This window comes from Anopheles marshallii, chromosome 2 (genome assembly GCF_943734725.1).
Source record: "Anopheles marshallii chromosome 2, idAnoMarsDA_429_01, whole genome shotgun sequence".
In the NCBI taxonomy this organism is placed as follows: Eukaryota; Metazoa; Arthropoda; class Insecta; order Diptera; family Culicidae; genus Anopheles; species Anopheles marshallii.
Window position 1 is genome coordinate 14,204,060 of NC_071326.1, and position 23,804 is coordinate 14,227,863.

Consider the following 23,804-nt stretch of genomic DNA (forward strand, 5'->3'; position numbering starts at 1 on the left):
TCTACACTTACTTCTAGTAGGATCGAAAGGTACAGTGTTTTTTACGTTATGTGAGTGCCCTAGCAGCAATTCGTGCGCCTCGCCCGACAACATATACCATCGCAGCTTCTCCATTGCCGCGTTCGGGTGCTTCAGTACGATTTCCTCCGTGGTGGACCGTTGCGCCATTTTACGTGCCCGGTTGAAGAGATTCCGCGCCGTCTGCAAACAGTCGGAGTAGTTCTGGGGGAATGAACCGGGGCCCGAAATGCGCCGGTCGGAGAATAACATTTTCCCATCGATGTACCGGATGGCGCCGAGCCATTTGCGTTCCTTTGCCAGCGAGTTTGAATGGTGGCGCCACTCGCCGGACCGTTCGTCCACTTCGTACTGGGGCAGCAGCTTCCAGGCCTCGGTAGCGACCATTTTAAGCGCTTCCAAGATGAAGGCTACTTCCGATTCGGGCATGAAGAATGGGAACGTGATGCGGGTGTAGCCGGGATGCAGACAGCCCGCCCTCAAGGATTCGTCGTGCAGTAGCTTTTCATACTCGACCATCAGCTGTGGATTGATACCGAGCGAATCGCTCACCATATTGTCGGCCGTCGCCTGAATACCGAACACATCGTTCAACACAGCTACCACGAACCGATGGTGCAGGAAGGCGCCCCTTGGATGGCGCACCATAAAGCAGAGCGTCGTGAGCCGTTTGGCCGTTGTGCACGGCGGACCGAGCAGCGCAATCTCCGGAATGGTACGCACGTGGGCCAACATTTGCTTGCACGTCTTCTCCATGCGACCCATGATCGCCTGCGAGCCGAGCGATTCCTTCAGCTGCAGCACGAGTCCCGCTCGTACCGCACCGACCACACCGACGGAATCCGTCAGAAAAGAGGTACTGTGTTCAATTAGTCTACGCTTAATGACTAGCACCCCGGGGGCCTGCACACCACCGACCAGCCGATTGCAGTGGAAAAATATGGCATCCTTCTGTGCACCGGGTAGGATCGGGTTGGTGCAGATCGGTGCACACGATGCCGCCATCGAGTGGTCCCATATGGAAAGTGCGTCGTACTGGTGCAGTAGAATCGTGGTTGCCACATCGTCCGCCAGAATGCCCGTCAGCCGGGACGCACCGGAGAACAGACCGACCATCTTTCGCCGTGACTCGGAGTAGTGCTGCAACCGTTTCTCCAAATCGACCAAATCCAGGAAGCCTTCGTGGTTTTTCACTATACGCTCGATCTGCCAACCGGCATCGATCCACGAGCGTAGGTTAGCTATCGGTTCGGAGGTGCTCACGAACAGGATCGGTGGCGCTACCGACAGGCTCTGCTGGTGCTGGCTACTAACGTCTACCACGCTGTCCGAGAGGTTGGAAGTATTGGAGAAACTATTGTGCCGGAGTGAAGTTCCGAGCTGTAGCGACTGCTGGTGCAACGCGCCGAGGGAAAGATTGCTAATGGCACTGTGAGAACTGCTGTGAAACTGGGATGGAGTGAGGTCGCACACGTTTGGATTCGACAGCAGATAGCACAACCGTTCAGCGGGATTATCACAGAAAACGATCTCATCTTCACCGTTGGCACCGACCGCTGCACGCACCAGGTCCCGGGCTTCATTGCTGTTGGATGTGATAGGTGTTGTACAATTCGCGTGAAATTCAAGTACAGACTGCCAGTTTACTTACTCATATAAATGTGACTGCAATCCTGTAACGGCCGATATGCAGCTGATATCACCAAACGCCGGTAAAACTTCCTTATTTATATAATCTTCTAAAAACTGCAACGAACGCCCAGACGACGCATAGTCGGCATATACCACTGCAAAATAAAAGAAAAAAAACAAATAAATTACCTTTTATGAATAATCTTGTTTTATTGGCAATTGTAAAACATTCCTTTGAACGATCTTTTCGAAATGGAAATTATTCACAACAGTGATTTCACTGTTCACACCTAGATGGCGCACCTCGAGGCAGCCATTTTGTTTCGAACTTCAAACGCATTGTCAAGCTTCGGGAAACTTCGGGCGCATGCGTTTCGATGCGCGTGTTCAGTTCTTGACCATCTGTCAAAGAGTTTTGTTTTTTCTTGCCTGCTGGAGCGTTTTCAACGAGACCAATTTTCAATTCGGTATTTTCGGCGTTTTCCCTGGTGTTTAGGCAATCGTTTTCATTCCATTTTCATTGCCATCAGCATCGCTCAAAGGGGAGCTAAAGTAGTTTAACGAAAATGGAAACTATCTTTGAAATACAGCGCCGTTTGCATGAAGAATGTGACCGCTTGGTAATGGCCATGTCGGAGGAGTTGATGATACCAAAGAAGACGGTAAGTGAGCGTTACTATAGTAGTAGTGTCGATATAACCCAAAGATAATCGGTGTGTTCAATCTGTCCTACCCCTAAAACAGACGAAGGAGAAGGTGCTTGCCGATCATCGAATCAAAATCTATCTGGAAAGGTACCAGACGTGCTCAAAGTCCCTGCTGGAGCTGTACCAAGACAAGGATGGCGAGCGGAAGCAGGAAATCACGAACATGAGCGTGAACGAGTTTAAAGAGTTTTACAGCCAATTCAATGGGCTGATCGAGTTCCATTCCAACCATGGCAACAATGTGGCAGTACCGGCATCGATCGAGTTTGACAAGCTGAAGGAGCAACTGAACGATCCGGCATACTTGGCCGAGGTGGTGAAATTCAGTGACGTTGAAAACTACGGCCAGTATCTCGATCTGCACGAATGCTACGATAACTTCGTGAATCTGAAGAGCATTAACAAAATCGACTACATTACGTACCTATCGGAGTTCAACAAGTTTGCCGACATTCCACGCAAACTGAAGAACCTGAAGTACAAAGGTTACCTGCAGCTGCTTCACGATTATCTGTACTCCTTCATCACCCGGAGCAGACCGCTGTTCTTCGAGCTGGATCATACGGTGAAGCGGAACGAGCTTCAGTTTGAAGATATGTGGAAAAACGGCATCGTGTCCGGGTGGGAAAAGGTGCGCGACGTAGACGACGATGCGCTGATCAATTTGCACGAATTTTCCAAATGGGAAGATCTAACGTATCTCGGATTAGATCGACTCAAGGCCGCTCTGCAGGCACTCGGCATGAAGTGTGGCGGCACGTTAGACGAGCGAGCGAAACGGTTGTTCGCCTCGAAGGATGACAAAAATCAAGAAAACGAAACCAAGCGGTTAATGAACCTAAACAAGGAGAAGGACATCGCGCTGCTGGAGTTTAAGATTGCGAAGCTGGCGGAGCTGGTCGACGATCAGATTTACGAGACGAAAATCAATTTGCAGCGCAAGCAGGCTCGCTACACGCTGGACGAAAGCGACGAAGATAGTATGGACGAGGTGGAATCGGACGATGACGACGGTATACCGTACAATCCAAAGAACCTGCCGCTTGGATACGACGGTAAACCGATCCCGTACTGGTTGTACAAGCTGCACCAGCTACACTTTACGTACGAGTGTGAGATCTGCGGCAACTACAAGTACAACGGGCCGAAAGCGTTCCAGAACCATTTCTCCGAGTGGCGGCACGCTCACGGCATGCGCTGTCTCGGCATCCCGAACACGGCCCACTTCGCCAACATTACGAAGATCGAGGACGCGCTGGTACTGTGGGACAAGGTGAAGGAGCAAACGTTTTCCAAGATGTGGGTACCGGCGAACGAGGAAGAGTTCGAAGATTCGCGCGGCAACATTCTCAGCAAGAAAGTGTACCTTGATCTGCAAAAGCAGGGACTGCTGTAGAAGCGGATACACAATCGGGATGGTTGGAAACGATGTTCTTCGAACGAAACAAAACAAAAAAGCAACACTTATCGCTCCCGCCTCATTTGGCGCCACCGGCGGGAATGATCCAATCGTGTAATCCAAGCACGGTGTTTACGCTTCGAGTGCCGAGGTTTCGTAATTTGCATCCAAAGGTGGTCTCCACCGTGTTTGCAAACATGAAAGCGTCGGCATTTGCATACACCCGCTAAAGGGTAACGCTGAAAAAGTGCAAGAGTAACGTTCACGAAACACAGTGCTAAATTTAACCGTGTGCAGCACGAGGAAGAAGAACCTTTTTCTCTGCCCGTTGATTCCGATCATCATCATCATGCCGCCGGTATTATGACGGTTTGTGTCACCTTCTTTGCTTAAGATAGAATAAAATATGATCTGGTACTGATAATCGCTTCAGTTTGTTCCGACGTTAAGAGTGTAATGCTGCAGCAAACATTGTACATCAGAAAGCGAAGTGCCGAATGTACGAAATATTTAAATAAGAACCAACGCATACTGCAATGTTGTGCTAGAGTTTGCAATGTGTTTGACAATGAAACACAAAAGCGTGATAAACAAATCGTTTGTAACAGCTCACCCTAGGGTGCAAAGTATCACACAATTAACACACCGAAAAGAGTCATTTTTTTTTGTGCACCCTCTACTTCCGCTATCGCGCACTCAAAGAGCCGCCCTGTCTCAGTTGTATTGTGCGACAACGTATTCGTCTCTCTTTTTTTTGCGAGAAGGTGTTAACAACGTGCAAAACAAGCATCGTGGCTCCGGGAAAACACTTCAATAAGGGAGGCTTAAACCAGCGGGGGGTATTGCATGCGTTTGCTTAACTAATTCAATTCAACTAAAGCAACGCGAGTTGCTTTAGCAAACCTCGCTGGTGCCTTTCTAGTGGGGATCGTTAGCTTCCAGCGCGCAGCGTTAATTGTCCGACCGCTGCTAGAGGGCATAAATCGATTACTTTCAAATCGCTACGATTAAGCGGACACTGTTGACAGTCGTGTGCGCAACCACGTTGCGACGTTTAGCGCGTAAGAGAGACACGCTTTCAAAGTCGGCGCATTGATCGCTAATGAAGACTACTGTTTAGCGCGAGATAATGAGAAGCGATTGTTTCGTTTCGTACCGCTATTATGACAACATTCTTCACTTACTTATCAGAGACGTTCAGTCATCATCTAACGGCTCAGCCAGACAATTCGAGAAACGTTCTGTGCGGTTTTTGAATGTTTAAAACATTACAAGCAGAAATACCGATGGGCAATCGGATAGATTTCGACGGATCATTACATGATCGTTATAGAAGCAGTACCAACAGTTGCCAAAAAACCCCTCCCTCGGGGAGTGTGTATGGTAGCGGTTAACACATCCGTGTGCGATGAGAAGGATACGAGAACTATTCCACATTTTATTTACACAGTTGTCACCACAACGGTTCGCTATCGAAACGTCGATGGCCGGAGGTGTGAATTGCCATTTTGGAGCAACTGTTGAGTGTGCGTGTGTTTTTTTTTTGCTGCGTGCAAACAACGAGATACACTCGCTCAGAATGGAAATTGAATTTTTAGCAACCCCATACTGGCAGCTTTTTAATTTGTTTGGGACGTTCGTTGACTCCGCAACAATACCACCAACCACATGACGCAGTATTCCATGTGGTGTATTCGGAAAACCCAATCCGTGATAATCTTTCAAATGATTTTAAAATACAGTTGTCTAGGCGTTCAACTGGTAAACTCGGAACCGTTTCAGATGGACCTGGAGTGTGCTGGTGGCGAAAATCACATTTTCAGGAACGAAAGCGAATCTGTACTAAGTGTTTTAAACTGGAACTCTATAGTTCGATGCGGCATCAGTATTCCGGAAAGATCCAGAGCATCCACAGGAATCCCGATCACCTTCGGATCTCCCAGTTCAACTTGAACGGAATCCAGAAATGGCTCCGACTTTGCAACTCGAACTCTAAACGGCTGTCAATGCTTTATAATATTACCGCAATGTTGCGAATTACGCATCAATCCTACCTCTATGGAGTTTGTCCGAAAAACTGTGATGTTTTGCGAATGATTGACAGAATTTCTTAAATCAGATTCAATCTAATTGCTGTACGCTTCAACTTCTCGCCTCAACGCTCGTCGATCATCATACTACTTTGCATTTGTGTGAAAAGGCTTCCCAAAATCACGTGACGAGCGGAATTGACAAATCCAAATCTTCTCCACCGATCTCCGGTGTGGTACCGTCGCCAAACATAGAACAGTCGCAGCAAAACACAACGCATCTCCAACAGCGTTGCCGTGCAGCGCGTTTGAGGAAAAGTGTCGAATAAAAATAAATACGTCACCCGGCGAAGCCGCGAAGGAAGTGTACAAAAATAACGCAAACCGGTTGACAATCGAACCGGTCGGTTGCTCATCGGGTGCCATGCTGGCAGCAATACACCGTTCGCGGCCCAATACAATCTGTTTGGCCTTTCGAAAAAGATAAATACGAGCTCCCCCAAAAAAAAAACCTGCGATTGCTTGAATGATCGTAAAGGACCTAACACACGTCGTTGGTATTATTATACAGTCTGTAAACATTCACCAGACCCCACGTATCGATCGGTCCAAAATTGTAACCTTCGCTCGATTGATCTTCTTCCTTCCCAACCCATATCAATATTTACTGCAAATTGAAACTCGTGCGAAACGCGTAAGAACACATCCATTATCACCATGCGCTCGAGCTACTACCCGCTGGCTTATCAGTGGCACGAAAACAAACCCTGCGATATACCTCACCCGCGTATACCGATAAAAACTGGTCCCCAATCCTGACCTATCGGTCCGGTCCCGGCTAGTCCAATGCTAAGTCCTCCCCACCGTTGGAGACCATATCAGTGCGAAATATATTTTCGATTTATTGATTGATTGCGTGTTTTTCATCGCTTTCCATGTGTCGGTTTTGGGGTGTGACAAAGAAGGGCAAAAGCTTCCAAGGCCAAACGACACCCAGTCCTCCACCGCGTGCCTACTACAGAAATGTCCCACGGCAGCGTGAAAACACAACAAGGAAGTTAATTTATTGCTACAACACGACCGCCCGACCGTTCGGTCTGCGTCTTTGCGTGCGCAGGGCAAATCGGGAGAAAGAAGGAATCTCAGCAAAAAAAAAATAGTAGCCAACCCAAAACCCATTGGGCAGAATTGGCAAACTCAAAACAAAAAACACTCACTTAAGCGCACCGCACGGGGACGGACGCGCCGTTTGGGGCGAATGGGTTAAGTGGCGGTAAGAATGTGATACGCGCCAAGTAGTAAAAAGGGGATGCTTCGAGAATCCACCGCATATTGATCCATGATACAAAACAACAACAACAACACACACACACACAATCTACCACCCGGTTGAAGGACGGTCATTGTGAACACACAACAACACCATGCTGCAGCAATGTTGCCGGGGAAACGATATATGGGTTGTGTTGTGTTGTTCGCTTGCTACGTTCATCTGGCTCACCACAATTCGGGCTGTGTTTCTGCAAACACCCCCCAACCTACTTTGATGACAGATCGGGCGACTACTACCACCACCATCAAGTGTACTATGAAATGTCAGATCTACCGCGTCGAACTAACGCTCTGACGTAGCGCTGAGCGGGACGCACGTGTTTTCGTGCACTGTGCGAATGTACTACGGTGCACATCATTATTCTGTCGGCTAAAATGCGTGCACCACCCTTCGTGCCGGTTTGATGCGGGTCATTTCGGGGCAATGGTGTGCCCCGGTGGAGGGGTAGTGTATGCGGAAAGAGTTGCTGATCACCGGCACCATAACAAGAGAACCGGTTCAAATCCTTCCCCAAAAAACAACACGTGCGGAGCAACCCTTTTGCAGATGGGCGCGAGTGTGCGCCTGTGAGCATATGGTGAGATTAGCGCGAGAGTGAGTGTGAGTGTGTGACGTTAAGCGTCATCAGCAGGAACGCATTCGATGCCCTCGAATTAGGAATTGACCTAGATTTTGTGTACGGCTTATTCTTTTTCGGCTTTTGGGTGTTGCTGTTGCTGGTGTATGGTCAACGCGAAACATAAAACTGCTACTGCCACCAAGCGAGGTTCGGGGTGCTTACGTAATGAACTGGCTGATAAACGGAGTTCGGTCAGTTGAACTGGACACAAAAAACGAATGTCACTGGACGATAAGAATTTTGGTACGGGGGGTTGATATTCGTAACCATTTTCTTAGACAAAAGTCTAACGGTGTGGAGATAACACACCACCGATGGAAAGAAACAGATATCTATAAAAAAGAGTCTAAGTGTAATACATCAATGACCATTACCTTTATCGCGATGAAGATAATTTAGAGTAATGTGTAGGGAAGCTTCAAAACAGCTTTACGTCTTTTGTTTGCTAGGTATTCGTTAAGATAACGCCTCGGAAGCGGGATTAAAGCAGGATTAAACTATTTGATAAAAGCGGTATCTTGGTTTTGGGTTAACGATCCTTTCTAGCGAACATCCGACATATACTAGGATTAGTTCTTAGGATAGGCTTATGGCATCGGCCATGTATTATAAAGCAATAAATAAATAAAAATAATGCAGTAACTTTCTAGATTCTTGCAGTCAAGGACTAGAACTAGATGAGATTTGAGCAACGACTTTCGGTATATTGCTCTGAGTTCAGAGTCTGAACGTCACCATGCGTCGAACCACCCCTTTTATGAGATGGTACATACAAAATACCAGTTTAAAAAATTATTTGAGTCTTTCTTCGGAGAGTTTATGCTAGCCTTCAGGATTGGACTGATGATCAATACGATGAAGACAAAGTACCTGCTTGAAGTAAGCTAGGACCATGATAGAGACCGCCTGGGGAGCAGAGTATTGATTGATGGTGACGACCTTGAGGTTGTCTAGTAGTTTTGCTACTTAGGTACGATCGTAATTTCGGATAATAACCTAAGCAACAAAATCCCGGGAGGTACATTGTAATGGGCGATCGTGCCTACCGTGCGATACAAAATCTCCTAAGATCCACAGGACTCCAACAGGACACGAAATGCAACATATATCGTACTGTATATAAGGCTTGTAGTCCCCCGTCCTCATGAGTCCTGGGCGATACAGGCGGAAGACGCCAACGTTCTCGTCCCTTCGGAGCGGCAGATGCTCCGGACTATGTATGGAGATGTTTGTGAGCGGGGCGTGTGTGGAGAAGGCGAATGAACCACGAGCTAGCTGAGCTGTTTGGCTAAGACCAGGAAAAATACAACGGCTGGGACACGTGATGAGGCTATCGAACTCATGTCCTGCCAGGAAGGTGCTCGTTAGGTACCCGTTCGTTTGCTGGATCAAGTGGAGCAGAAGTTGGAGATTGGATGCAGCCAGAGATGGAGGAGTGCAGCCCTTAACCGAGTTTCTTGGAAACGGATTGGTGTTCTGGCCATGTTAGTACAACGTGCTCCACTGTGAGTCGCCCAAGAAGAAGAAGAAGTTGTCGTAAACTTTACCCAAGTTTAATGGGAGTTTCCGTTTCAGAACGCAGCTACATCGCACCATTTGAAATTGGACTCACAACTTCACAAGGTGGTCAAAGTTGGCGGACATCTTTTTTTTTGTTTTAAAATGTTGTCAATTTTTCATTTTTCAACGCAATCAAAATATCGTACGTATGATTATAGAAAACTTATGAGAAGTTACGACAAATTCCAACTTTTAAGGTGCGATTTCCATGATGTCCACTGATTCCAGAAAAAAATCCCCAAAACCAGGGAATATTAAAGAAAACATAGCATCTATCTCCACCGATACCATTTTTTCCCCTTTAAACTAGGACAATTTACACATCCTTTCGCAATGACGCAACCAATCAATGTCAGTGTCAAAGATCTTTAACGATATGAACGCGTAATTACAATATTCAATGATGCAAAAACGGCACATGCATTGCAACAGGCGAGAGCAATCGCTAATCGCTATCAATTAAATTGCTGCCTGCTTCAACCCATTTTGCATACGATCGGTGAACATCCCAACCAAGTTTGTGTGTGTGTATCGAAGAAAAGTGTAAGCAGTGAACCTATTTTTATCCCAAAGCGCATGCATCGAAAGCGCACACAGCAGCCTGCCTCATTCTCCATTTCGGCCGATCAACAGACCATCTACACCCCGACGGCTTGGCGTCGTTTTGGCGGAAGTAACAAGTGTGCTCGCCTCTTCGTGACCGACGACCGAGGGCCATATCATTGCTGTTCGGAAATGCAAGCCAAGCGGAAACGGGCCCCGGTGGGTGGAATGCAAATTTCACACTCAATCGATGCCAAAACAAGCATCCCCCGCCCCTTTCTGGCTCCCTCATCCACACCCCCCGAACAGTGATCGAAACCTTCTCGGCGACCACCGGAAGCATCGTGGTCTTTGGATGATCTTGTGCTGGGGGTGCGCAGAAAGAGCGCACTGTTCCCCTGAAAGACGTGATGCAGACCGGGCATCGTGGCGGCGACACAAAGGCGCAACCTGCCAATCTGCCAACGGTGTAAGGTACGAGACGACGAGTGTGATGCCACTCCTCCGTATGGCGCTGGTGCTGGTTTTGCGCTCGCCTATAAATAATGTGTCGTTGCGAATTTTTTGGCAAAAAGCCATAATAAAGCTATCGTCTGTCATGTCAGAGAAAACACAGGAACCCTCGTCAGGGATGGAAATGGGTTCGAAAGCAACTTTAACGGTCATAAAAATTGACGACTGTCAACGGTGACCGGTTGGTGGGTAATGCTATCCCCTCTGGCCCATTGACCGTCGGATACATTCTCTGGTTAATTATTATAGTTGCGTTGTCGCGTTGAAACGCTGTGCAATTTACATTGATTTTATTTGAGATTTGAATGTCATTTTATTCATTTTATTCATTGTTGCACACTACTGCTGGAGAGCGAATGGAAGACGACGATGGATGGAAAATGTTTATTTTCCAAACCATTCTTCTACATGATTACGCATTACATTTAGCGAAATGTAGATAAACAATTTCCAGAATTGCCCGAACGTATTAACAGTCGAAGTTCTTAAACCCATATTAATCCAATAGAGCGAAGAATACACAAACACCCATACATGAGACAAGTCGGAAAGTGATAATTTAAATTAGCGACAAACCAACCCAAAACAACATTAAACCCGGCCAATCGTAACCGCACGCCAGCCATGTCATAAAGCAGAAATAAAATCGAAAGTTACCGTATAAAATCCACTCTAATTTATGCGCCCCCTCCGATGCCACCCCCTTTTTCCGATGACTCATCCCACAGTGGACGTTATTTTCCACTGCCCAAAATTGAATTATTTATCTCGCACAAGTGCAACAAACATCGCCGCTATAGTTACGGCTACGGGTGATGTTCAAAATCAATTACCTTCAATCAGACGGACAGCGATGTTCGATTCGGTTTGGCAGCTTGATGCACCTCATGCAGTTTAATCGGTCGACTGTGCGTGGATTGGATCAATCAGCGCTAGTCCATTTTGGGACGGGTAATTAAAAAAAACGTTGGTTTAACCATTCGGTTAAAGCGATCAACAAGCATCACAGTTTTCCCTGTGAAGATCTCTTTTCTGTAAGGTACAACAAAGATAAACGTTTCGAACGGCTGATTATGGAAGGAGTTATCATATGGAGCTTTAGTTCAGCGACTACTAAGGTAATCCTAGCTTCACTACCAACCCTAACTCAACCCACGAGCTCAGCTTAACGGCGTTAGACGTCATTCTGAAACGACGTCCGTATCATCTTCAATCAATTCCAATCAGCTTCATTCGCCGAGTTCGCCGTTGCTAACGGAACGCACCACACTTCCTTACGGCCATCATACGCGCCCAAGTGTAATTGTGGACCATCTTCGGCCACATCTTCCGCAACACGTCATTTGACGAGCCACGCTTGGGAATATCCTTTACTAGCGCTACCATCACCGCCAAAGCCAAAGGTCATTATTTCGCACAAAACGACACCACCCGGCAGGGTGGAATGTTGTCGGGGTGGGATCGTTTTACGTCACTTTTCGGTCGGTAAATGCGAATCAACGACACGACCGGAAACTCATCCATGTTCCGGCATGATCGGGGTCCGGCGGACCCAAGACAAGCATTCATATCTCGTACGCATCCCACTATACACACACTGATTGCTATCAATTTGATTCAATTGCGGTCAGCAAATATTGGATCTTTAACAAGCGTGATTCCAATGACGGGAGTCACACAAACAGCTACATTATCCGCAAAAACTCCGCGATGCCACGACACACCGTACACCAGGGTGGCACAGTTGCTAGAAACGCGCCGGTGCTCTACCACTCCCTGTTTGCGCCATATTCCCATCCACGCGCAGAGGTGGGAAGGCCCTTTCCGGCTGTGGCGAAAAGAGGTATATAATTGAATAATCACATGACCATCTTATTGCCCTGTTATTACACTGTCCGCCAGACCGTGTGGTTAGCGCAATCATCCGTCGCACTACTCGTTATTCTAGCCCATCGCTTGTGAGTCATGAAGCATGAATTGAATCTTAGAACCTCATCAACCTGAACCGACAACAACGGGCGGAGCGCACATGTACAGCTCTCCTCCAGCGCAACCTGTTGCATCCGACAGCAGTGGGCTCCGGTGTCTATTGCTAGCGTGCCGTCACTACGGAACGTCGTATTTCCTATGTACGGAGCATACACTAAAGGGAGGGTGCAAATCGGCAAGCACAACCTTCACTTTTCGCATTTCTCAACCGTAACGGCACTGAGCCACCTTTCCTACACCTCAATGTCCATGTCGGTGGACGAGAATTAAAGTTTGTAGTGGAAGAGCAGCAGCAGAAAAAAAAACCACATCTCATTGCAAGTTTTGCGAATCAAACCAACTGCTGCAGATTCGCTGTGGTCTAGACTAGACGAGGCCAGGCATTGGGTGTAGACTGTACGACACCAGCAAACAGCCTTCGGCGAAGTCTAGCCGAGGTTAGTGTGTACGGCCAGTTTTCCCACTGCTCCACCGTTCCCCAATCGGTTGCCTCTGTCCGTCTCGGTCCGGGGGAAGGTCATCGTTGTAATGCACCTTTTCCTCAACACACACCATTAGCAAGCCACCTGAGCGGAAAGCGGACTGCGGTTTGTCAGCCTACCCGTGTGCGCCCAGTCCCCGCACACCGAACAAATCCTGCCCAATCCAATTTGTGGGCGCTCCCGATTGGCGGGGTTTTGCGAAACAACTAAGAACAATGTATAAAAATAAACATTAGCCAACTTGGGCCGAAAACGGCCATGCCAACAGGACGATGGTTTGCGGTGTAACAACACCGGACGGTAACCTCGTGCCGGGAACAACGTAACGGCGTGTTATCGCCCAACGTTGGCGTTGGCAAAAATAGCGGCCTCTCTCGTCCTAGCGATGCCATCGCGGACGGCGTTCTTTCTTTTGTTTGGTTCAACTGTGCGAGCACTGATTTGTACGATCGCAGCGCAAATAAACCCGCAAAACTAGAAGCACGACATTGACCCATATTCCTCGACATGCGTAAACGGTGACACCCGCTCTCGCATGTGAGAGTTTTAGAAGTTTGTCTGCAATAGGTTTGATTTTGGTGAGCGTGGGCCAAACTGGCACCATTTTGCATTTGTTGGGACGGTGATACGTCCTTCACCTTCATCTGTTAAGATTCCATTGAAAAAACCTACAATAGTTAGCAATTCCTTCAACGATTTCAATAACCAACAACTGACAACGTACCGCTCGCAACAAGTTGGCCAGGAGCCGTTAGGTTGTGGACCGGGTGGTTTACATCGCAAGCCGTACCGAGCCTTCGACTACGAGAGTTCCTTTGCGGTGGAATCGGTGTCACAAGCTGACACTTCAAGAACAACCACAACCGCCGATCGAGGCTGTACGATGCGAAGTGATGGGGTATCTGAGTTGCTAGTTGCGCCTCCTTGAGTTCGTGGGACATGAATGGGCTGGTGCTGCTGGTGGTGGGCGAATAGGTCCCTCTCCGTCCCGTGATTCGATCATATTAACGATGCTGCAAAACGGTACATGCCCGGAAGAGGACTTCACGTCTGGTCTAGGCAATAGCGTCTGTCTAGAGTCTGAGATCTCGTACGCCTGTACGGCGGTACACCGGTGTTTTGCAAGTGATCACCCCTCCGTTCAGGCCATCCGACAGTGCCTGTGTGTGCTGTACTTTCTGATATTTCAAGAGACCATACACGGTAACGTGCGAGCAAAACACTCGAGCTGTGGCGGGTTTTGCTCGAGTGGCAAGAAGAAACAAAACTGCAAAGTGAACCACTCGCTTAGACGAAGGTCTAACCTAACTGTCCTTAGTAAAAGTGGCACGTTTGACGTATGGGCTATCGTACTTCGTGCTAGAACCAGCGCATCAGTGTTTAGCATCCCATATTTGATGAATCTTCGAAGCTGGTGGCGGATTGGTTTTTTTCGCGTTAAATTTAAGCACCAAAGTGTGATGCAATCTGCACGCAGAAGAACCAGACGGGCATCAGAGAATTTGGCAAAATGTGAAATATTTAAACGCTTTTTAACACTAACCTACTTTGGCGAAGGTTATGCACGCCGCAAATTGCTTTACGCGCCGTTTGGTAACGGCAAACAGCAAACGTCGGTCGTCAGTGACTGAGTGCAGTGTTAGATGTTAGATGTGAGGGGAAAAAAAAAACCGTACAACCTGTTTCATTCGGCTAGCAAGATCATGCTGACGCACGTCAGAAGGTACCACTGTTTTGGGAAGAACCATTCTAGCCAAATACGAAGGTAAACGGGTGTTTTTGCAGAGCAAAATCATCCTAGTAATGGAACTCTTTGGTCAGTATTTGGCCAATATCATTGGCAACTTACCATTGAAGTTTTAGGCCGGATGACTGCTTCTTCTCCAGAGAAATTCCTCAAATACTAATAGATCTTCGATGCAATCTTGTCAATCTTAATATTCTTGATATTTCTTTGGAAGATCCCAACAAGTGCAAGGTTACTACACATTTTCCCTCACTAGAACATCAACAACTAACCGACCATATCAAGTTGAGTCCAAAGTCTCGTAACTCAACCACCACCAGTGGCGCTTCCGAGCATCGCGAACAACGCTAAACAAACGCGCTCTCTGCGCCATGAACGGTCGCTATATTGATGATAACATCATAATTTGCCAAGCTATGACAAGCGACGGCACAACACGATTCGCCGATGGTTTGTATTTTTTTTTTTTTTTTTGCGCCATCTGCCCAAGGTCTTCCACGGAACGGATGATTATCTCCGCGGTGCGGCACGCAACCGCTTCACAATGCGCTCGGACCGAGTAGCGCAGCCTAACAGTCTAATGTGGCGCTATTTTGTGCTGTGTTTTGTGTAGCTGTAGCCAGAGCCAGCTATGAATCAACGAACGGCCTTGACTGAGATCCGAACCTTGAAATAAGCGTGCAGCAATAAGGACCCTTTTGCTCGTCCGAGCTTTGCCCCGTGGGCAAGGGGCGCACAATGTGCTGCCGAGAGACCGGAAAGGCTACTCTGCTACGGCTGAACTCTCGATCTGCATAATTTATGACCGGCGTGTTTGGGAACTTCAACCACCGGCTGAAGCCTGTTCGAGACGACATACCTCTTGGAGGGGAGGGGGCTGGGCGAAGAAAGACAAACAGAAGCAGTTCACAGCCCCATCACGTGACCGACTCTGCCGTGCGGACCTGTTGCCGTGCGTTCTGATTCCGTTTTCCGCCGCACAGCCGTGACATTGTAAAGGGGGGAGGAGGAAAGACTAACTTCCTTGAACTTTGCAGAAGTTCACCGTATGGCGCACGGTACATTCCACTGGTTCCGCTCGCGATGCAGACCGGTGGATGCACCCACCTAACGACAAAAGATCGTAAAATCGCACCACGGCGCGGTGTGTCGCTCGATCGTAAAATCTATCCCCGACATCCGGCATTCGCGACGGCGATCAAACAATTCTCGCCCGTGTACCCGCCTTTAAAGTGCTCCTACACGTATGACTACCGGGGAACCCGGGAGGTGTTTGCCTTTACGAAACGAATGCAACATAGCCCGACACGTACGGCACAGTCCACGCATATGCATTTGCTTCACATGACGAAAGGTGGTTGGTACGTTTTCCACCCCGTTAGTTAATGCGCGTGAAACAAAATTGTCGGCCGAGTCGGATCCATTTAGACGTTAATTTATTGACCTACGGTCAGTACAATCACGCTCGGCAAATCTGCCACCTTGCGCCTCTGGGGACATTCAGTCAACGAGTCACCAGTCGATCGGGACGCTAGATGAAAGAAATACAGCCGAACCTATTAGTGCATAACCAAAGGGCCTAGACCTCAGTGGCGATTGGAATTTCGCCTGGCGGTGAACAGTGAAGGCACACCAAAGATTTGCATCGGAGACACTCCAAGGCGCACGACTACTTCATACTTTACCAGCTCGATCGATCGGGCCTAACATTCGTTTGTCGCGCTGGTTGCTAATTGTAGTTGAGTTTGAGTTGGGGCGAGTGTCGCTGATTGTATCATGTAATAACAGACGGTTTATGTATCTTTTACCGCTGCTAATGCGGCCAGTGAAGCGGCATACAGCGTGTTATGCAACTCGTTTAAATGAAGCCCACCAGAAGAAATGTGCCATGCCCATGCTTGCAGAAGGCGAATGTTCCGGAAGCGGAGCGGTTAGCTGACAACGGCACGCGCCGTATAAACCGATATTGTGTAAACATGCAATAAAATTCGACATCCCTTGTCGGTCGACGACATATGGCCTAAATTTGCAGTGATGTTTCCTATTCTTAGCTTTACGCACCCCGATGGCTAGATAATGGTCACCGACAATTTTGCATTTCCTGGCTTAATGAGCAAACACATGAGCAATCAAAGCCGTTTCTAATCGACCGTTTCAAACACATGAAAGATATGATAACAAACGAGTCCCATTAAAGCGAATTAAATTCAGACATTAAGTGTCGGTGCCATGCTTTATAAATCAGCTCTCATCCCCAAAAGCGACGAAGCTACCGCAACGCTTCAATGTAAGGTTTTAATTAGGCTAGCTTTTATCTAAGCAACACTCTGACCATTTAACAAACTCGATCGAAAAGCACCAAAAAAAAATTAAAGAAAACACATCACGGCTCGGTTCAAGTGTCATGAACTGACCCGAATTTTCTAATTTTAGTACATTTTCCCCACGGCCGGCCGATGGCGGAACAAACAACCGGTGGAACAGTGGCATGGACCGGCAACACACATGGTCAGGGTTGTTGAACGGAGTGGAAAATTTGTTTTAACCGTCCACTGTGACACACCACCCTTCTGTCGCACAGTTTGGGGCTTTGGGGCCCCCCTCCTTGTGCTGCCACGTCAGACGGAAACCGTTGGTTCTATCTGCTCGATGGCAAGCTTTTCCGGTGCAAATTCAATACGGCAGCAGTCGGCTTAGCGACCATCAGTCTGGTCCGTTGAACGGTAGTGAATTAGTTTGCGGGACGAGTTTTAAAAGCGATGATGTAATCGTGGTCGAATGTTTTTGGGGTCTCGAAAAATTGATTTATATTTTCACGCCACACTACAACACGGTTTAGTGACGTTGGTTAAAAAAATATCAGCTTATTGTTCAATACTATGCAACATTCACGCATTCGGGTTTTAAACCAAAATTAGCATTTGAAAACCCATTTTTGCTACACATATTTAAATAATGAGGGATGAATTAGCATACCATTTTCCCAATCGTATCGCAACATGGTGAAGAAAACACCGGCTGAGAGCATAAGTCATATTGCCTCACACTTCCATGTTTGTTTTGTTCTCCGCTCAAGGCCAAACAACATGTTGCTATAACCGTGTTGAAACCGTACGGCTCCAGTTACTTCGTAGGAATTAGTCACCAAACGCCCTTTAAAACTTTACACCCGATGCGCAAAAAAACGGTTTTCGATTATGCTTAAGCTCACTGAAATGTGTAACCATTTTGGGTATTTAAATTTTTCAACAAAACAAAGTAAAGTTAAGCGGAAGAAAACGATAAATAGACAGCCGGACAGGCTTGATAAATAGACGTTTTTCCACTAACGAGCAGGAAAGTCAATTTACTTGTCCGTTCGATATCGAAAAACTATTCACCGCAACCGTTGCCGGACATGGCGGGGAAAAACTATCAATCACACAGCCATGCTTAAGTCGTTTAGTCGCTTAGCCGCTAGGGAAACGGATAATTTTTCATTCCAACCACCCAACCATCCATTTGGCAAGTTCATTGCCAAGGAAAACGCGCGGAAGGTTTGCCCGAAGGAGATAGTTTTCATGGTGCAGGTTCCAAATTTTCTTTGAGTAGTCTCCCAATCGAGCGAGAAATTACATCGGAGCAGAATTTTTGTCACGTTCTTGCATTCCATCGGAAGTAGCGAAGTAAGAAATTGGCCAATAAATTTAGCTCTGGCGATTTTGTCACATCAGTGCGTCATTCGTGTCTAGTGGACATCACTCAATGTAGAATGTGAGTAATTACACGTTTCCTTAGAGTATCAGATGCTATTCCAAATTATATCGAGTTTGTTTAAGTGTATCTCCGCTTATTATGTATAGATGAATGAGAATTTCCATATTAATATTGATATTATTTAAGTTTTATTGCTATAAAGCTGTAGTAAAGAGTCATTTGATGTTTCTCTTCTTGACGTAACGACCTTCTAAGGTCATGCCTGCTATTTTTGACATAATTAGACATAATTTTACCACGTAGTCGAATAATCAATCCTTGTTATACGGGGTTGGTCCGGGTTGGATTTTAGACCGATCCTGTCGTGGGAAGATCGACGCCACTACCAATACACCACCGGCCGCTCCTTCGAAGAATGTTTCTCAAATTGTTCATACATCCCTAAGGATTCAGAATTCTTGCAAAAATACCACAGATGTATGACTAAACGTAATTTTAATTCTTCTGTATTAAATAATCTAATAAAAGATCATAACTTTGATTGCAACTTGCAGACAAAGTTGAAATTTTTCATTAAATTTATGTCAATTTTTTTTTTCTAATCTTCATAATCCATAATTTTCATATGGACTAACGAGTCTTCAGACATTCATAAATCATAATTATGAAGTATCAAAGTTATGCAGATTAAAGAATCGTGTCCCATCTGCACACAACTTGATATGATTCCATCTACAGAAACTAATATGTTAGTAATAGAGCGATGATTAAGACCATTCGAGGTCAATTAGCGTACAGTAATAATACACTGACCCAATTAATTTGTTAGGCAAATATAAACCAAATCCATTAGCAAAAGTTTTAACCCACTTCCCGACAAAACGTCTTTTTCCCCCGTTTCACTCCATCAACAGCAGGATTCGCTTCTTTGTTGATGATCAAACGTTTCCACCGAAGACGACCGCAGCTGTTTGCTTCCGTTTGATTGGTCATGTTTCTCTCGTTGGTTGGTGGGTTCTTGCAAACGATCAACGAATGTGTAGCTGCACGAGCATTAGCATGTTCACGGCATGTTACGCACCGTGCAGACACATTCTCGCATTTCGCATTTTTCAATGCCATCAATCTGATGGCAGAATCGAGTCGAGGACGGTCAAACACGCAAGCAGACGTCTGAAAAAAAAAACTTTCCGTCAACCGATGGTACAAATAATTAACCACTGGACTGCAGGAACAAAATATATATAAAAAAAAACAACTACACATATTCCCACTTGACGGGTTGGTTAAAAGACAACACACTCGCGCACATGACATGGCGCAAAACGAAGCCTGACCCAACGCCACTAATTGCTTCGAAGGACTCAGCAAGAAAAGGGAGAGAAAAAAATAAATTTGACCAAACGGACAAAAATCCACCACCGAGCAATCCCAGGGCTCGATAGGGAAAGGTGGATCCGGAATGGATGTGCTGGTGCGCAAAGAATTAGGCCACACGCGACAAAACTGTGGGACCGCCTCGATCGGGTGAAAAATCGGGTAGACCCCTGTGAAGGTGGAGGAAAACTCAGAGTTGGAAAAAAAATTGCACCAATCGAAACACCAGCAGTCTATCTGGGAAATCGCACGGATCGGTCGAAAAGCCGCCGGGCAGTAGTGAAACCCTCCACCATTGGACACCCGCTGTGGTAGCTGTCAAGCAAGTGGAAAACTTGCTGAAATGAGGTTAGAATTTCCTTTCTCTTTTTCCGCGGCTCAATTAGCTGTGGGGACGATGGGTTTTGCTGATTCATTCGTTTAACTGTCCAAGGGTGGGGTTTGAAGTGGGGTGCGATGACATACCTGCCAGAGACAAGGAAAAAAAGAAACCAAGAAAGAAAAACTTTCGTTAGAATTTTCTCTAACAGAAAAGTCGCTTACGGGGTGCAAAAAAAAAAAAACAGACAGTCAGAAACAGAAACAAGCGTCCCAAAGAAAGAGGAACACCATCACACATCCAGCGTGTGGACGTCGCGAGGCGTTGTGGGACGGGTACCGGATTTTGTGCTACGTTCGCCGGTTGCCCTTGGATGATCGTCACGTGAAAAATGAATTTACGACACGTCGCGATCCGCGATCCCTCTCCACAATTATGGATTCACCGTGAGATGGGAACACCGCACAGTAAACACGCGGGCAACGGCTGAAAGTCACCGATGGCTAACTACTTCCCACGTCAATTTCTTTACTGCACTTTGCCGCAACAAACAACGCACGTCCTTTTGATGCCGTACTCGCAAGAACAGCTCTTAGAATAATGAACATAAATCACTATATTGATCGCATTTTGTGCTTTCAACGCATAGCACAAAGTTCTACATGAAAGTTCTAACATGAGCCTGATGACTAATAATGGCTAGTTACAAACCAGCACAAACATTGGTTTCTACACACACTTATCAATCAAGCGCAGATGAAGTGATCGTGAGACCGCCTGTGTGTGTATTACAGTTTACGCGATCATACACTGGCGGGCAAAAGGTTCTTCAGAGATTTTAGAATAAATTTAAATACATTTCCTTAGCGACGGAACCACCTTACGGCCGGTTTTGCTATCTGTGCAGCGTGCTGTAAACCGAGGGCAACCACTGTTCCAATCAATCCACCACTTGCCTGTTTTTCCCAAGGAGAACTGAAAGGTGTGGCCCGCAAAAAAAAATCGCTCCCTTACTCCCTCTGGCAATTAAATTTTGTAATGAAAATAAAAAAAAACACATACACATCGCATCACAAACCAGAAATACCGAGAGCAACCACATCCAGTCACGTCGACAGTTGGACAACATACATTTAGATGTGTATTCCAGAACATCTCCGGCACCAACTGGTTTAAGCCGGGTTTGATCCGATTTTTCCCTTTCATCTATGTAGATCACCGAAAAAATATTCGAAGATGGCATGTTTATTTAATATTTCATCCCGTATGAAGAAAACACCCGACGTACAACGACGAGACAGAAGGAAAGATTAAACATTGCTTCACAAACGAAGGCTTTATAGCGCTAAAGGTACGATGGATTATGCCGAAATGGGGCCATTTGGGGGAGTTTTTATTAAAAGATTTTCCTCCATCTTGTTTTTTTTTTCTTCCGAATTCTCAATTAACGTGTTGATTCCACATTAACTTCACATCCAGATGCACATATAAACAATGCACGGCCGGAAAAAAGCTTCGGAACGGTGGCGAAAGATGGACGCTGTCGAACGGTGGGGAAAGGTTTTGGTAAAATATCTACCAACATGTAAACATTTTTATTCGCGCGCTACCGTGAAGGGTGCGATTCCGCCGCCGAAACATTTCCTTGCTCACTTGCTTCCATCTTGGCCGAGTGTGTTAACCTTAGCCATGGTGGTATACTAACGTCAAGCATGTGTTCGTTGCGCAGCTAGCAGATTGGGGCATAGGCGTGTTGTGTTCCCGATGGTTCTTGGCGCTATGCTTGCGCTGTCAAAATATTTACGTGTTTCATTTGCAAACAAATAAGCTAAGAAGCCAGCGAGAGGCATTGGCTGCAACGGGTGTGTGTGTGTGTTTGGTTCTAAAGGTGTATGGCCACCTCGCTGCTATAAGCAATCAAAATCGTCCTTAAGAAGTCACTAACCCATGACAAATGTTCATGGTAAAGATAGTTTTGAATTGTTCGTAAACAGATCGCATGCAGTTGCTTGAGAAGATACTTAACTTTATTATGTGTCTAAATAGTCTGACCATCCTGGCTAAGGTAGTTCGGGATCTTTGAGGATTCATGAATCTCTATAGATTCATAAATCTCTGAGGATTCATGAATCTCGAGGAATCTAAGGATTCATGAATCCTCAGACAGTCGACTCCTGATTTGAATGACTCCTCGTTAAAGATTCACATGAAAGACTCTTTGCAAAAGATTCATTAAGCACAACACTAGTATGGATAAACCAACATACAAGAACTCATCTTATACTCTTGATTAGTACTCAACACATCAATACCCTTATACACAATGGCACTGTTCGAAGGGCGGAAAAGCGAAGAACAAACCGGTCAAAAGTCACTTAACCGTCCAATGGAAGAAAACTTCCTCCTTACACCGCCCGACAAGGGTTTGTAACTGCGCTGTTCTAATTAATCTGTCATTGGACGCCTGCCTGTCTGGTTTGCTTGCAGCGTTCGTTGCTGGGTCTTGTTTCTTGCTAGCGATCTTCATCCACTGCCCCGACGAACCTGTAACGCTGCACCGAGAATGCCCACCGATTGGGGACACCGTGGCGAAAAGGAAAAGATCACCGATCAATTGAAAAGGTGGTGGACGCTACACCACCAATCCATGACAACTGACCGTCCCAGAAAGACAGACGATAGCCAGCTAGTTGCGTGTGGCTGTTGCAAAACCACCCCAACATTAGTGCCCCGCGTAATGTACATGTCTCGCATGCACGGGCCACACATGTGCGCGAAATCCAATGACGGATGGATTTTGTTTTTTGTTTCTTCGCTCTATACTTGCTCCGTTGATTGATGGATGACCCATTTCGAGTGCGGTTTTTGTCTCCACACTGCACCACCACTTCGGTAACTACCCCAAACGGACGCAGATCTCGAAGGATCTTCGCTTCTACTCCCGCATTCTCCCAGCATTCTCAAGCCGCAACACGCCCTGCACATCGCCAAAAACCCCATGGTCAGAGACATCGGGCGGTCCGGACGCCGGGTCACCATCTTATCACCGACCGCTCGAACGGCGGACACCCCGTTCACCCCAGCAGACGGGAGAGGCTGTGCAGGACTTTTTACTTCATTTACGCCAGCCACATCCACACTCATCATGCGCGATCCTTCAGCTGTCAAAATCTGTCCATCATGCTCGGCTGAAAGTGAGAGTTAGTTCACCACCTCGCCTACTGTGCTTGTAATCGCGGCGGCCGTGAGTCTCGGATGTATTGAAGCCGAGCCGAGCAAGACTACTCCTGCTGGGGTCTTATTTTTTGCAGCAGCAACAATTATTGCCGGCCGGCAATTCCTTGGCATTGGTAGACAACTGGTCTGGCGGTTCGTGCGATCCACGAAATGGAAGGAACGAAATCGAGCAGCGTCTGCAAAGACGGACAGTTGCGCTAGGCGGAACCACCCCGATACGATTCACAGCGCCCGTGTAACGGTTGAAACCCACAAAAGTTGACGTCATCGTCAGATATAGTGGAGTGGAGGCTTCCAATAAAAAAAAAACAAATCATCCATACACACACTCCAACTTTCGCCAATTCGGGTGGCTTTATTTTTGGGGACTGGTGGCATTTTCCTTTTTACTTGCGCGATCGTGGATAAGAAGATGACATCGCCTCCAAAATCGGCCCCCAAAACGTACAGCGGAACCAGAAGGAAAGTCGTACCGGAGTTCGGGGGGTTTTCACTTAAAATGCAATTTAAAAGGAAAGATTGAACTGAAAGTGAGCATAAAGGCAAATAAAAACCCATCCCCATAAACCGTTCTTCTACGCGAATCGATAGCGAAATGGTAAA

General features: G+C 46.7%; 2 protein-coding genes across 2 annotated transcripts in view; one reads left to right on the plus strand and one right to left on the minus strand.

Annotated features, from left to right (window-relative positions):
- LOC128719479 (uncharacterized) overlaps positions 1 to 23,804 on the minus strand; it is a 47,763-nt gene that overhangs the window by 8,283 nt on the left and 15,676 nt on the right. Inside the window, exons 2-3 of the mRNA XM_053813103.1 lie at positions 1,670 to 1,805; positions 12 to 1,603 (exon numbers count right to left, since the gene is read on the minus strand). Of these exons, the coding sequence (XP_053669078.1) occupies positions 12 to 1,603; positions 1,670 to 1,805 (1,728 nt within the window). The remainder of the gene's footprint in view (positions 1 to 11; positions 1,604 to 1,669; positions 1,806 to 23,804) is intronic.
- LOC128719480 (splicing factor 3A subunit 3) lies at positions 2,217 to 3,753 on the plus strand. The gene is made up of 2 exons (XM_053813104.1): positions 2,217 to 2,312; positions 2,395 to 3,753. Exons 1-2 carry the CDS (start codon positions 2,217 to 2,219, stop codon positions 3,751 to 3,753), a joined length of 1,455 nt encoding a protein of 484 aa, XP_053669079.1.

Coding starts and splice junctions, on each gene's coding strand:
- LOC128719480 (XM_053813104.1), top strand. CDS start 2,217: ATGGAAACTATCTTTGAAATACAGCGCCGTTTGCATGAAGAATGTGAC. Junction 2,313..2,394: donor TGATGATACCAAAGAAGACG/GTAAGTGAGCGT, acceptor CCCCTAAAACAG/ACGAAGGAGAAGGTGCTTGC.